General features: G+C 42.8%; 1 protein-coding gene across 1 annotated transcript; it reads right to left on the bottom strand.

The window, feature by feature from the left end:
* Positions 1-1080: 1080 nt before the first annotated feature.
* On the bottom strand, positions 1081-12638 carry CD164 (CD164 molecule). The gene is made up of 6 exons (XM_049818006.1): positions 12428-12638; positions 9586-9669; positions 8494-8565; positions 6358-6510; positions 5138-5218; positions 1081-4179 (listed from the first exon to the last, which is right to left on the bottom strand). Exons 1-6 carry the CDS (start codon positions 12546-12548, stop codon positions 4019-4021), a joined length of 672 nt encoding a protein of 223 aa, XP_049673963.1. The 5' UTR covers positions 12549-12638; the 3' UTR covers positions 1081-4018.
* Between the last annotated feature and the right edge of the window lie 1717 nt (positions 12639-14355).

Raw genomic sequence — 14355 nt, 5'->3', positions numbered from 1 at the left:
TTAAAGATGGAAGATTCCTTCACCATTACTGAAACAAGCTTTATTTCATTCAAGCTTGCTGCTACGCCAAAACAAGTTACAATAATGCTCTGGAATCAGTTATCAAATAACATGAGTTCTTTTTAAGGTATGCCTTGAATGAATGACAAGGTGACTGATAACTATCCAAGGTCAGCTGTCACTAGAGAAGACATCAAATGTAATTCTAGCACATTCCAGGAACCAGATGCCAATTTGGAAGTATAACAATATCAGCATGAAGCACTTATGTGCCACTGCAGCAGTAAAAAGGAAAGGGCTGTCTCTGGCTAATTACAGCTTCTTGATAAAATACTTCAAGAATTACTCACCTTGCTTAATACAGCAAAATTCAATGATTTTTTTGAATGAATGAATGCTTTACCTATAGAAGACTACCTTCAAAGAACAGCAGTAATACAAGACTAGTGCTATAGGGACAAAATCTTCCATAGGCTTTCAGTGCTGCATTGTAACAAAAACTTAATTCAGTCCTTGACTGCATGCAGTGAATGGATTATTTCCTTCAAGATACAGTAATTTTAAGCACATCAGGAAGTTCTGGGTGTCTTCTCTTTCCACAAAGCATTTTCAGAAACACTACTAAAGTTTTTGCAATTCCCCATAATATGAGACTGAGTTATGTCAATAGAATGACACATTCACATGTCATTCACTACTCACAAAAGCATCAAGGTCATGATGTGAAACTGCTGAGGTTACTTCACTCAGAGCTGGTTATCATTTTAGTCAGTCTGCAACTATAGAACCCTCTGTTCTCTTGTTCAAGGATATCGACAGTTATTTCCTAGCAAATATCCTCTTCTTTCTCGTGCAACCAGGAAAGAAATAAGGCTCAGAGCAGTATCTTTTTCATGGTGTACCATACAGTATTGACTTAGCATTTGGTATTTAGGAAAGCTAACTTAACTCCTCAAACCTTTCATACTCCTGCTTTCCCTACAGTTTCTTAATTCCTATGGAAAACAGCTCTTACCTCCAGACAGTCAGCAGACAGTTCCCTCTGGGACTGCTCATATTAAAGAAAGTTTACAAGTAACATTTCATTCAACAGATTTTTTATTTATCAATTTGGTTTTGCGATTACAACTGTTTCAGTTTTCTTCCACTGAAGACAAAATACAAACTTTTACAGCAACACTTGCAGAGAACATTCATAAGATAACAGCTTGATATTTGCACAAGTTGGCTTCAAGAAAAAGCCAGATAACTTGAAAAGTCACTACAGTTCAGTGCCTAAAACTGATTTAGGAGCAAATACAACTACAGATCTAAGAGCTACCTTCCACTTCAAAACACAAGGCTGAGAAAAACTGCAAGTTGTTACTTCAGGTTTTTTGCTAGTACACAGCACACATCAGCCAATACCACCATTTCACAAGGAAGTAATTACTTTCTATAGTGAGGCAGCCAAGCACATGGTGAAGATGTATAACCCAGCCTCCCCTCCCCCCCCAAACAACTGAAAGGGAAACAATCCGAGCCACAACTCTGTAAACTGTGGATTATACCTTGTTGGCAAGCCTAATGAGCAAGCAGTGCATAGTGCAGGCCTTCCAGAACATGACTAAACTGATATAGTACAAGCTTGAGTTTTTCAGATTGGCAGCTGTATATGTCAGAGATCCTGGGTTTCCTATGGTCTCAGAGTAGCAAATGCTGGCACCAAGAAAAATTTAGTAACTAAGGCAAGGTATCCCTTCCACCCTTTTAAACAAAATTTGAGGCAAAAGATTAAGCAACTTTAAGGCACTTCAAAAATTATTTTTAGTTTGCTTTACCAGCATAGTTTATCAGCAACCTAAATCGGGATCAGCACAGCTCATGAATAAGCATTTTAGCAACAATTTACAGAGCAACAAATTTTTTTTGTGGCTATGTCTGCCATGCTATGACATGTTCTGTGGCACTTTTCTGCAAGTTTCCCAAAGACAGCCCTTTGAGGCCAAAAAAATTATATACTAGGCATACAGTTTGCTTTGCTGAGCTGAAGGAGAGCTCTGTCACACTTTAGAAGGGTGTTTTGCTCATTTCAAAGCACAGAATACAAGCTCATGGATATCTTTTTAAACAAATAAAGGTAATAAAATAGCTCTGAGATAGATAGGGAAAGGACAGATTAAGTGATTTCACAATAAGGCCAAGGATATACAATCTAACCCACACACATACTGTTGCTGGAAACTGGCTGCTCACTCTGCTGTTTCAATAAACCTGAGCTGACCGTCTTAGTTTTGTTTAGAAAACCAAATCCTAATGAACTCAAAGATACAGTACTGGTGAGTAATTAACTTCTGTATTTTGTAGCAATTTGAGTTTTCTATGCAGCACAACAGAAACAATGCCATTCACACTAGAAGAACGCAAGAAAGCAAACCTGTGCACAAAGTTTCCAACTGAAGTGCACTTAATTTGCTTCATATTTAAGTTCCACTGCCATGACTATTATCTGCATTAATGCTATCATTTTGTATTGGGTGCCAAATTCCAGTCAAGTCAGAGCTAGTAAGACAGTACTGCAGATTATCCTGAAATTGATGATCAAGGCATATCACCAAAAGCTACATATTATGCACTACAACCACTTGATTTTATCTTTACTTCCATTTTTCCTGTGGGTTTATTTTCACAGGTGCTCAAGCCAATCTACATTGGAGATGACATACCTTTGATACTCATATCACATGGCTCACCCAGCCAAGTAAAAAAAAAAAAAAAAAAGATACTATTTAGCCAAATAGATTTCCTTAACCAGTTCACTGCAGGGTGACATAAACCTGATGCCACGAAAAGGGGCAGGAGAAAGAAACTACAGCAATCCTGACTAGGAGCAAATTGGCAGATCCTCTGAACTACCCTTAACTGCTCCTTCAGCAAGCAGACATACAGGAGGGTAAAAAAAAACCACCACCCAACCATGAAATTAATTGCAACAAGTTTAAGAACCATTTGAATAAGAAAAACCTCAGGATTTCCCAAACACCAGTATTTCAAGTATAAATGTACATTGTTGCCTTTTTATACAGGGAGTGAACTGAATTTTATCACTGGTTTTATGGCTGGTCGTTGTGGGCCAGAACGAAAGGCAACTTAAAAGCTTCTGTCTGTAGCTGAACATTACTGTACCATGCTCCTTCACCCTCAAACAAGGTCAATAAAGGACAGTTATTTAGTGTGAAAAGTTTTTAAACTGGAATGCTCAAGTCACATGTATTCCATTCTCCTATATAAAGCTAGTACTTAAGAAAGAGTTTTATTACCTTTGAGATAGGTGGGATGCTTTTGCAGCCTACTGCTTTCTAGTCTTTTAAGGCACTAATCTTCATTTCTCCTTTAGAAGGACTACCCCTACATTCCCTCTCCACCCTCAACATTAATTGGAAAGGGCATAGGATTTCTGTTTGGAATGCAGTATTTTATCAGGCAACCTTTATTCTTGTGTAAAAAAATTTATGGGTTATGTTATTCTGTTAAGACATTATCTACTTCTACAATTTTGTTCATCTTTCTAGCAGCACACTGTAAGAGCCAATAAGCTAGTATAAATGGTATTTCACTCCCTGAAGTCAGTCACCAATAATTCACATCTTGATAAAACTGAAGGGATACTGTATCAAATGTTGATTAAATTAGCCTTCACAATAAGTCATCATGAGATTGTCTATTCAAGACAGTGTTGCCACTGAGTAAGAATCTCTGAACCTCTACATTTGGCATATCAAAAAGAAGTCCCACAGCAGCAGCCACTAAAGGAAAATAAGACAGCCATTAGAACCCATGCAGCATATTGCAAGTAATCCTGTTGAAAAGATTCGTATCATCTCTTGCCAAGTATAATGTTGCAAAAATATTCTTTTAAAGTCTTCTTCTAGAGATTTAAAGGATATTATGAAATGCTGTCTTCCATGAGCAACAGAAAATATTTTGGTTCAGTGAACTACAGGTGTTGGGCTGCTAGTCCATTATGAAGTGGCAGGTCCTAAAGTGTGTGATAGTTTCGGTCTTTCGACTTGCAGAACTTGTACAGAAAGAAAATAACCGCCTGCAGACCAAGAACAAGGACAATTCCACCTATGAAACTTGCAGCATCAAATGTAGATTTGCGTGGAGAAGGTGCAGGAGTCACAGTAGCATTTGTACCTGTTAAACACCACGTTAGAGTTTGTGAGTGCACAAAGCTCACAAAAGTTTTACAGATTTTAGTATTGGCTTCCTTGTATTAAGATTACTCAAAACATCCAATAAGGAAACAAAAAATAATCAAAAGTAAAGACATATCAGCAGCTGCATTTAGATTAGTGATACTGAAATCCTGATTAAATAGTGTTTGTACAAGGCTAGAGCTATTTATAGACAAACTGCTCTGGACCTCAATACTGAGCAAGTTGCAGCTGGACTTTATTTGTACTTCAAAAAGCCAAAGCTTTCCTCCTTTACATAGAAGTGTATTATTGATATGCTCACATTCAAAATACATTTTCCAATCTCTGCTGCTTGCTCCAGTTTTTGCTTAAATTCAAATTAAATTCTTATCTTCCATCTATGGTACTTTACCCCAAGAGTTATGCTTAAAGAAATCAGCTGAAGCCACAACACACATATCTGGAAGTAACAGCCGTCTGCTGATGGCTAATTTTAAAGAGCTTTACTTCATGAAAGCTTTTAATGAAATAGCATATTCAGGACTAGTGCTGAAATAAAATACTTCAGCTTATTCCCATCACTGTAGCTCAATTTATTTATTTTTTTAATAGGTATCCCATTATTATGCTGCAAGTGAAAAACAAAATACCTTCTCCCAAAGATAAGCAAGTTAACAAGTGACTTCCAGCCACACTATTAAAAGCTGCCAGCTGATTTCATTTGACCAACACATTTCTGACTTGTAATATCTCACCAACTAGCTGTTTCTCAGGGTATTATCTTGCTACATACATACATCACCTTAACAAAATTAGACATGCCATGAAGTTAGAAGCGACAACAGCAGATATACTGATACTACTTTAATGTTGTCACTTATCTTTCAAGATAACACTTAAAGCAACACTAATTTCTAAGTATTTTATGCTTTATTTACGCTAGTAGTAGCAGTTACCTGGAATACTGGTTGTTGTGGTAGCTGAAGTAATGGCAGTTGTAGGTAGAGGAGCATGTGTAGTTACATTGGTGATGTTAGCTGTTTGAGAGAAGACAGGATGTGCATACCATAAACTTCAAGAGCAAAGTTCACAAGCACTGAAGTTCTTATGTAAATGATTTGTCTTGTTTTGCTTAAACAAGGACAAGCTTTGACCTCAGACTGCACCCCACACAATTTATATGTTCAGCTGCATGGCATTAAGCCAAGTTTCTGCAATAGGGATTTTTTTTTTTTTTTTTTCCAAACTTGCGTACCATTGTTAACCAAATATTTCAAGGTTCTCCACAGATCAGACAGTCATTCTTCCTTCGGACAAACCCACTTTTCTTTCAAGCACCAATATAAATGCTGGTATTTGAACAAGAATCAAGACAACTGAGAATCTGCATCAAGGCAAAGGACTTTTTCATTAAACAGCCTTTAGAATCAGTATTTACTGTACTAAAAGAGTACTTAATGTAGTACCTCTGGACAGGAGATAAACACAGGAAGTTTTGCTATACTCTTTCTCCCCTTGTGCCCAAAACATTAACTGTGAATGACATCATTGGAATAAGCAAACACTCACCTGTAGCTAGACTGTCTCCTAAAAGCCCTTCCATCAAGTCAGAACACTAGGTCTCTGACCACCCCCAGATGAGCATTACTAAAAATTAATCAGTATTCCACTATGTGCCTGGGACAAGTGCCAACATTTGTAGGTTTACTCAAAGCTAAACATCACCCTACTGTACATTAGGTTGCCCTAAGCCTAATCAAGTATCAACTCATTACCTCCCAGCTCCCTTAAGCAGGGGATGCTTTTAAAGTTTTTTTTTTTTTTTTTTTTTGAGAACTTCACTGTTAAGAAGGCAGCATACATAAGAACAGAAATTTTTGAACTGGGCAACAAAAAAACCCCCAAACTCATAAGAACTCATGATTAGTGGAAATGACTAATCTAATTCAAACAATTACCACTGAGCCAATTCTTAATTATATTGGAAAGAAGCATTTTCTCTGTTAGATTTTTATAAAATCCACTTCTTCCAAACATTTGGACCATTTCTGTATTTCATACATCAGATGTTCAGTAGTCATGCTGCTACAGCGATCTACAGAAAAAGCCCTTGTCCTTCATTTTATTCACCAGTTCCTAGTTTACTGCCATTCTATGTTCAGGGGTACTATATTACCTATAGTAGTATGAGCTGTGGTAGCAGAACCGGCTGTGGTAGTATTGGAAGACGCTGTGGTAGTATTGGAAGACGCTGTGGTAGTATTGGAAGACGCTGTGGTAGTATTGGAAGACGCTGTGGTAGTATTGGAAAGAGGAACAACTGTAGGAGCTATGAAAGAATAAAGAGTTATGTTAAAGAGATTAATGACAGTATTTAACTAAAAAAAAACCAACAAAACCCCAAAAAACTCACAAAACAAAACAGAACAGCAGCAGGCTGAATTTTAGGGAATTCATATAGCACCGAGTTCTATCGTAGTTTTGGTTTGAAATTACAAAGCAGTTGAATGTTCAATCCACCACACTAACAGCAGAAGTTGCATGAGTGAATACATGAAAAACCTTGTCACAGGCAGCCCAATCAAGTCAGTGTTCAACTAGCAACTCAAGATTCCTCAAAGCAAACAGAACAGAGAAGAGTCCTATTGTACAAGCATAAACCGTGCATGCTTTACACAACAGGAAACTAGGTATTCCATTCTGCTTCCCAACCGCACTGCAACTTAAATTGAACGTGACCTATCAAGTCCAACTAGAAATCAGTGGTTAGACAGCTGAAGCAGTATGAGGGGAAAACCAAAACATCCTCAAGAATCTGAAAGTTTAGCTAAAGCTTTCTGTTCTAAGAGCTGTTGCTGGTTGTAGGTGCTCTCAGCTTCAGCATGTGCTGTAAAAAAAAAACCAACTGTGAAGCCTTCTGCAACTTACTGTATTAACCGAGTTAATTGCACAGACAGCTTATCTAAACTGTTGCTTAATCACACACTGATACATCAGCAGGCTTCCTGCTGAAATACCATTATATCCAGAAGCCTTTAATACTAAGGGTCATTTAAATGTGGTTGTTTACATCTTGAAACAATTCAGCATGGTGGGAAACCAGAGACGACTGTTTCTACAGAGAGAGGCTGGATATATCAGAATCTACATACTCTCAGGTCCTACATGCATCAAGTCAGTTTAGGTCCACCTTTAATAATTTTTCCACGTCAATCCCTGAATGTAGTGCTGAGCCATGACACTGTAAGAGCGGATAAGGTATACGGGTTCTTCCACACCAACAAAGATCCTCTACTACAGGTGACAATTAAGTTTCCTTGACTATGCAGAAGCTAAAACACAACAACCCGATAATGTCACTACAAGTGTAACAGGAACAGATTGTAAAAATTCTACTCTTAGATATAGAACAAGGCATTGTCACAGCATGCTTTCTTCGGAAAGCACTGAAAAATGGTACCATTAATACTCCTGATTAAGAGGCAATTGTTACAATTTTAGAAACAACACATAAGTCCAAGTCAAGCAGAATTATTTTGGACTGGCTGCCACCACCTCAAGATAGCCCGTAACAGCATGGAAACTTCATCTCTGTTGTTGTGAGCCAGCCTCTACAGCAGCACTGTTGAACTCTTCTAGACAAGAGTATTAAGAAGTTTCATTTGCTGTTCTAGATCTTAAAACCAGAAAATCCTCCTTTAAAGTCCACTTCTTCTCAGCTTCCAGAAAAACTAAAATTGGGGGGCTTTCACAAAAGTAAAATTCAAGATTTAATCTAAATTATTCATATCCTGCAAATCTGCTTTGCACAGCAGGCACAAATTACTAAGACTGAAGCAGACACACAGCTGAGCATGCTCCCAGCATGAAGGATTTACCTTAAGCAGTTCTATAACCCAGACCCTGCACTTCAGGACTGCACGAAGAGCTGTGCTAGTTAACAATTAAAACTGGAAGGTTCATAAGGTTTTCCTGTTTACTGCATCTCACATGAAGCAATGGACTTAGGTGAATCTTGGATATGCTATATCTAATAGGAAACGTCACCCATTTTAATCTAAGAAACCAAGGCAGTAGCCAGAGACATGCGTCTAGTAAAACATCAGGCTTCTTGAAACAGGAACAGTAAGCAGTTAACTGAACGCACAACAAAATTGTGTATTTTAGTATCGCATATCATATGTTTAAGCTGGAAGCAAAGGGCTTATTTACATACTTGCACATGCTTATGTAAGTTGTAGAAGCATTATTAACAAAGGTCAGCAACTGCTTCACATTAAACGATGTGAAAGCTGAGTATCTAAATACTTACAAGAACACTGTTCTTCAACTGTACAGTTGCTATACTTCAAATCTACTTCTGTTTCATTTACACACATGTCTTCTGTCGGAAAAGAAGAGGCAAGAATATTTACAGCAGCAGAACTTTAAAGTGTTTGAGACATTGTCCCTAAATACTAATAAACTGTTCAAAGGATAAGCTAAACACCATCTTCTGGCCAGGGTAACATTAAAGCCACTTCAATATGCAGGACTTCAGTATTATATTAATAATTAGAAAAGTTCTAGTATTTTCTTTCACTACAGTTACTCTACCACTCATCAACACTTCGGCAGTACTTATACATGGCTATGCACCATTTTGCAGTAACAGTATAGCTTGCTATTTTTTCTTTGTAGCCCATAAAATTAGACAGTGTTTCTACTATTTGTGGAATTTTTCAAGTTAAATATTTTGCATCTCTATGGTAGCATCATAAAAAAAACTGTCTTAAAATTCTACATGCAAGCAAAACTTAGTTTCAGCTTTTCAAACAGGTCCTTGACCTTGAAATTGTTGAAGACATCAGTTTCTTATTCTCTGCCTGCACACCCTTCTCCCTTGACTCAGATTTCAACGTCTCCCTCAAAGAAGTTACATAGATCTCTTGCGTTTGCAGCACGAGCCTGTCGGTCAGACAACACATGCAGAATTCAGAAAAAAGAGCTTCCTGAAGGACACTCTTGTACTGGACAAGTTACATCCAAAATTCTTTTCATTAGGTTCCCTGACTGAAGCACCGGGATGTGCCTGCATGTCAGAATCCACTCATGACTCCTTAACAGCAAACAGAAGCGACTAGTTTGTTCTAAAAACATTCTGAACCATTTGGAAAACATTAGCTTATCAACAGCAGAGATTTAAATCAGAAGCCTTAAAAATCTGGGATTATCTTGAACATGTTCAGCTGTCTCCACATAAGAACTTGAAAAGCTTAACAACAGATATGAGTTAATACTTCATTAGGTTATCAAACAGAACAGTATATTTGTGTAATGAACATTAATATAGATGAAGTAGGTCTAGTTGAGTTTAAGGTGCTGCATGGCATAGTAAGGATCTGCACTGTGTAGTCTTCCTTACTTTCACATCTGATCCACTTGCAGCCTGCTACATTTGGGTCATTACCAATACACGAACTGCAGTTAGAAAGGTTTTCACAGATGCCTAAAAAAAAAACCACAGAAATGCATTGATTAGGACAAAATTACCACTGTCAAAAGAGCAACTTCACCCACAGAAACAACTCTTAGATTCATGACTTCCCATATGTACATCTCCTGGGTTAAGGCACATTCCTTCCCACTGAACTAACTACAACTGAACACTTTAACTTAGTAATGCATTTGACAAGACACAAATACATTTCCCTCCAGACACTACCCCATACTCCAAAACCAGACCCCACACGTACACCAAGATTTTGCCTCATGCAACCTCTCACTAAACAGATAAGAGGATACACTACTCTAGTGAAGTTACCAAAGTTCACCAAAATAATTTTGCAGAAGTTCACTGAAGCCTCAGATGGCAAGAGCCTTGATCCTTTTGATTACATTTTTCCTTTAGGTAGCACAGGCAGCTATAAATAACCCTACAGTAGAAAGCAACCAGAGTACAGTAAATAAAAGACAAGAACCTAGAGGACTTCATATACAAATGCATATAAAGGAGAGCAGAAAGTCAGTCAATCTATTCATATTTTGATCACAGCAGAAGCCAGTAACCTAACCAGTCCAGCTGCTTTTTTATGTCAATCTCAGCCAAACATTGTTGCCTTAAAACCACAATGACAATACATCCACTATCTGGATCAAGTAAGATCTCCTAATCTACAATTTTACTGCATTAGTTTTAATTAAGACTTACTCATACAGCCATCATGCTCGGAAAACCCACATACCACCCACAATTCCTTACAGTGCATACTCTCCAGCACATTTCACATCATATCCACCTACTCCAGGCACCTTTGGGTGACCTTTTACTGTGCTCTGCTCCCTAGTGAGGGTATTGCTGCTATTCACAGATCTTTGGCAACCAGCATAGTAATTTATACCTCAGGATAACAACTACAAATACATGAACTAACTTCAGTATTCTCATAACTTGAATTAAGCCTGAGCCCACCTGGCCTTTCTCTTGGTTATGGTAGGATCAGGCTAGAAATACTGGCACTATTTCTTCACTTTCAAGAAACGTAAAAAGATACGAAAACACCTTCGTCGGTTTGCATCAGTGAGGTATGCAACAGACTTGCCCTGTTCGCTTCAGAAATAAGGCACTTAAACCACTTCAAGAGCTATATGACAGTTTCTGGATAACAGATTTCAGAAAAAAAAAAGTAATTTATTATTCTTGGTATACATCTGAAGAACAATCACAGCATGCAGAACATTCACTTCTGACAAATGAACAATGTTCACTTTTATAAATTCCTCACTGGTACATAGAAAATTCAGCACAGTACATCTGTGGAGACAGGAGGACAGTTAGTGCAGCCAGCTAATACCGGGTGCACTAGGACTTTCAAACTTTCAAAACAGCTTTCCCAAACTAGCATGGGGGGAAGAGCAGATTTAGAAGAGTAAAGGATCAGGAAAGTTTTTATCACAGCAAAAGGTTTCAGGAATGATCTGTTAACTTCAGAATCAGCAGCAGACTGTCAGATGTTCTCCCAATGCTACTCCTGCTGTGAAAGGCTCACTTAGGATCATTATATGGGATAACAGCAAGCTCCCCAGCGCTCCCTGTCAGCAGATGCCTGCTCTTCACTGAAAAAATGCCTCTGGTACCATGAACTCAGCTCTTAAGCATAGGAAAGCTCATGTTTGCTCCCAAGATAAAAACCTGTCTGTTGTACTGGCTCTTACATAGGGTAAATCCAGATACTCCCCTTACACTTGAGGGGGAGACCTAGAAACACTAACAGAGGAACGTCCTGCTGGACCAACACTGCCCTCTCCCGCTGCACCGGAGAGGTTGTTAATCTCTGGCTCTTGGCAGTCCTCAAGCAGTTCGCGGTTCCGATAGGGTGCCCGATATTGGCCTACCTCACGTCCTCGGTGGTAGGGCTGAAGAGGAAATCTAGAAGGGCTGAAGCAGAGGTTACTGGACAGCTTCACACTTAAGTGCACCCAGCACCATTACGCAATGCGGCCAGAGAACATTAAGCTACTTCCAAACCAACTTCTTTCCTTAGCTTTTTGGAGCATGTGGCACATTTTGTGGTTCTTGGCCACGTAAACACTTTAGCAAATAGCTCAGAGCTAGAAAGATTAGACGAGCCCACAGGACAAATAACGAGGCTATCATCAGGATAGCAAACAACCCGCAGCAGTGACAGAACACTGCTGGCGCACCTAACTCCCGCAGTTTGACCTGTACGAAGTTCGCAAGAAACGAACGCGCCGCGGACGTTTCACCGGACACAAAGCCACCCGCTGCCAGTCATTCGCTGCATACGGGGGGTCGGATACCGGAGGCGGTGTGAAACCGCGCTAACGTATTTCACACCGAACGCTCCGCAGCGAGGAGAAAACCGAAAGCGAGTAAGAAAGGAGCCAGAGAGAAGCGGGCGAGGAGCTCGGCGGGCTGCGGCCGAGGCGCCGAGGGCGGCGGCGGCGGCGGCGCTGCCGCTTCGCGGAAGCGGCCGAGCTGTGAGGGAACGCAGGGCGGATCCCCCGCCGGGCGGCCGGCACCGCCGGGCTCGGCTCGGCTCTGCTCCCCTCCCCGTCCCCGTCAGAACGGAGGGCCGGTCGGTCGGCCGCCCGGACCGAGCCCGGTGCGCGGAGCCCGCCCCGCTTCCCCTCATAACGCCGGACAACGGGCGGGGCGCGAGCGCGGGAGGGGGAGGGGCTGCCCCGTCAGCAACTGAGGGGAGATGGGGGGGAAGGGGGGGAGGTGTTTGTCGCGAGGCACTCACCAACGGTCGCGGCGCCGTTACCGGCCGCGCGCGCCCAGCGGCTCTGCGCGGCCCCCGCGGCCAGCCCGCAGAGGCAGACCAAGCAGAGAGCGGTGAGGGGGAGCGCGGGTGTCCGGCCCATGGCGGCGGTGCGGTGAGGCGAGGCGAGGAGTGAGCGGATCCCGCTCGTCGGCGCGGCACTTCTCTCCGCTCCGCCTGACTCCCCGAACCCTCTTGGGCGCCGTCGCCCCGCCCCCGGCGTCAACGTGAGCGGCGGCACCGCCTCGCTGGCCCCGCCCCTTCCCCCGCGGCCGGCTAATGGAACGGTCCCCCCCACCGCGGCGCGGCCTTGCTTCCCCACGTGACCCCGCCGCCCCGAGGGAAGCGTTTCCCGCGCGTCACCCGCTGCCCGACCGCCTCCCCACCCTCGCGGAGGCCCCGCCCCCCGCTGCGTCCGCAGCTCGGCGGCCGCTCATTGGCTGCGGGCGAGGCGGAGGGCGGGGACGGGGCGCGGCGGGCCTCCCTCCCCCGCCCCCCCCCCCAGGCTGCCGGTCTGTGAGGGGAGGAGCGGGGGAGGGGCGGGTGGCGGCCATTGCTTTCTCCCGCTCCCCCGGCAGGGCGAACGGTAGCTTGTGGGGGATCGAACCGAGCGGCGGCGAACGACACCGTCCCACCCGGCAGACCGTAGCCGCCCCGGGAGGGCCGGCCGCGGCGTGGCGCCTCTCCCTCCCCTGCGGGACGGCCGCCGGCAATGGCGGCCCGCGCCCTGCGGCCGCTCCGACGGCGGCGGTGAGGGCGGGATGAGGCCGAGGTTGCTCCTGGCCGAGGTGTTTGCGGTTGTCCGTGTTGCCCGGGCCTGGGCTCCACTGTGCTGGGGGATGCCGGGGACCAGCTGCTCGGCACTCGGTAGCCCGCCCTTGGGTCGCAGATCGTGGTCTGAGGCGCTGCGACTCTCCCTGAAGTTGCTGAGGCAGAACTGCTCCCGCCTTGTTACTCTGCCTTCACGGCACCTCGGGCACCAGCTCTTGGGGCCCCCGCCAAGCTCCATTTTTTTTTTTTTTCGGCGCGTTTCTCTTGCAGAGCGGTTGGCCACTGGTGTGAGGTTTGCCTCTTCCCACCTCTCCTTTTTCTACCCTGAAAAAACTTAGCCAATAATACATAATAGTAGTTTAGATAAGTATTACTCGGTAATAATCACACATGAAGCTTACCAGTCTGCATGTGACACTTGCAAATTGTTGTCCAGCTGTCCTCCAGTCAGTGCTAATGGCATCGCGGGGGGAACAACACGCTAGGAGTTTGGGTAGGTCCACAATGAAACGTCTGTATTACTAGAAGGGAAGCGTGTTAAAAACTCGTAACCCTTATCTTCACTGTCATCACCTCCAGCTGCACTGTAGAGAGCACCTGGAGAAGGATGTTTGGTTGTCCCATTACTTGTTTTGGTGGACTTGGCAGTGTTATGTTTGCGGTTGGACTTAATGATCTTAAAGGTCTTTTCCAACCTAAATGATTGTTGTATTCCCTCCTGACCACTGGGGAGAGTTCCCCCTCTGCCTCTCATATTCCCTGTCTCTCTCTGTCCTTTGTTTTTCCCTAAGGCGGCTTGAGTTAATGTGTATCACCAACAGCAGACTCTGCAAATAAAAATTTGTTTGTGTATATCTGCCTCAACGTTTTGTGCAATGCCAACAACAGGCAAACGTTGGGAAACCAAGACAAACATTCATGCCTGCTTGTAATAAAGGAGAGCCAAGCTACAGCTATAAAGCAAATTTTAGTATGGTTTTGATTTGAGAAAGGCGCCATCAGAATGAAAGGACAGATGAAAGAGAAGAGTTATAATCAGGAAAATTCTCCCCTGTTTCTCCTAAGTGTGAGCTGGACTTGGGCAGTAAAGAGGAAACCACCAAATAAATCCCCAGCTTAATCCTCCATTTTACTTTCTT

The sequence above is a fragment of the Accipiter gentilis genome, chromosome 15 (genome assembly GCF_929443795.1).
Source record: "Accipiter gentilis chromosome 15, bAccGen1.1, whole genome shotgun sequence".
NCBI classification, from domain to species: Eukaryota; Metazoa; Chordata; class Aves; order Accipitriformes; family Accipitridae; genus Astur; species Astur gentilis.
Note: the sequence above shows the minus strand (reverse complement) of the source record. Positions and strands in the feature narration are given on the sequence as shown.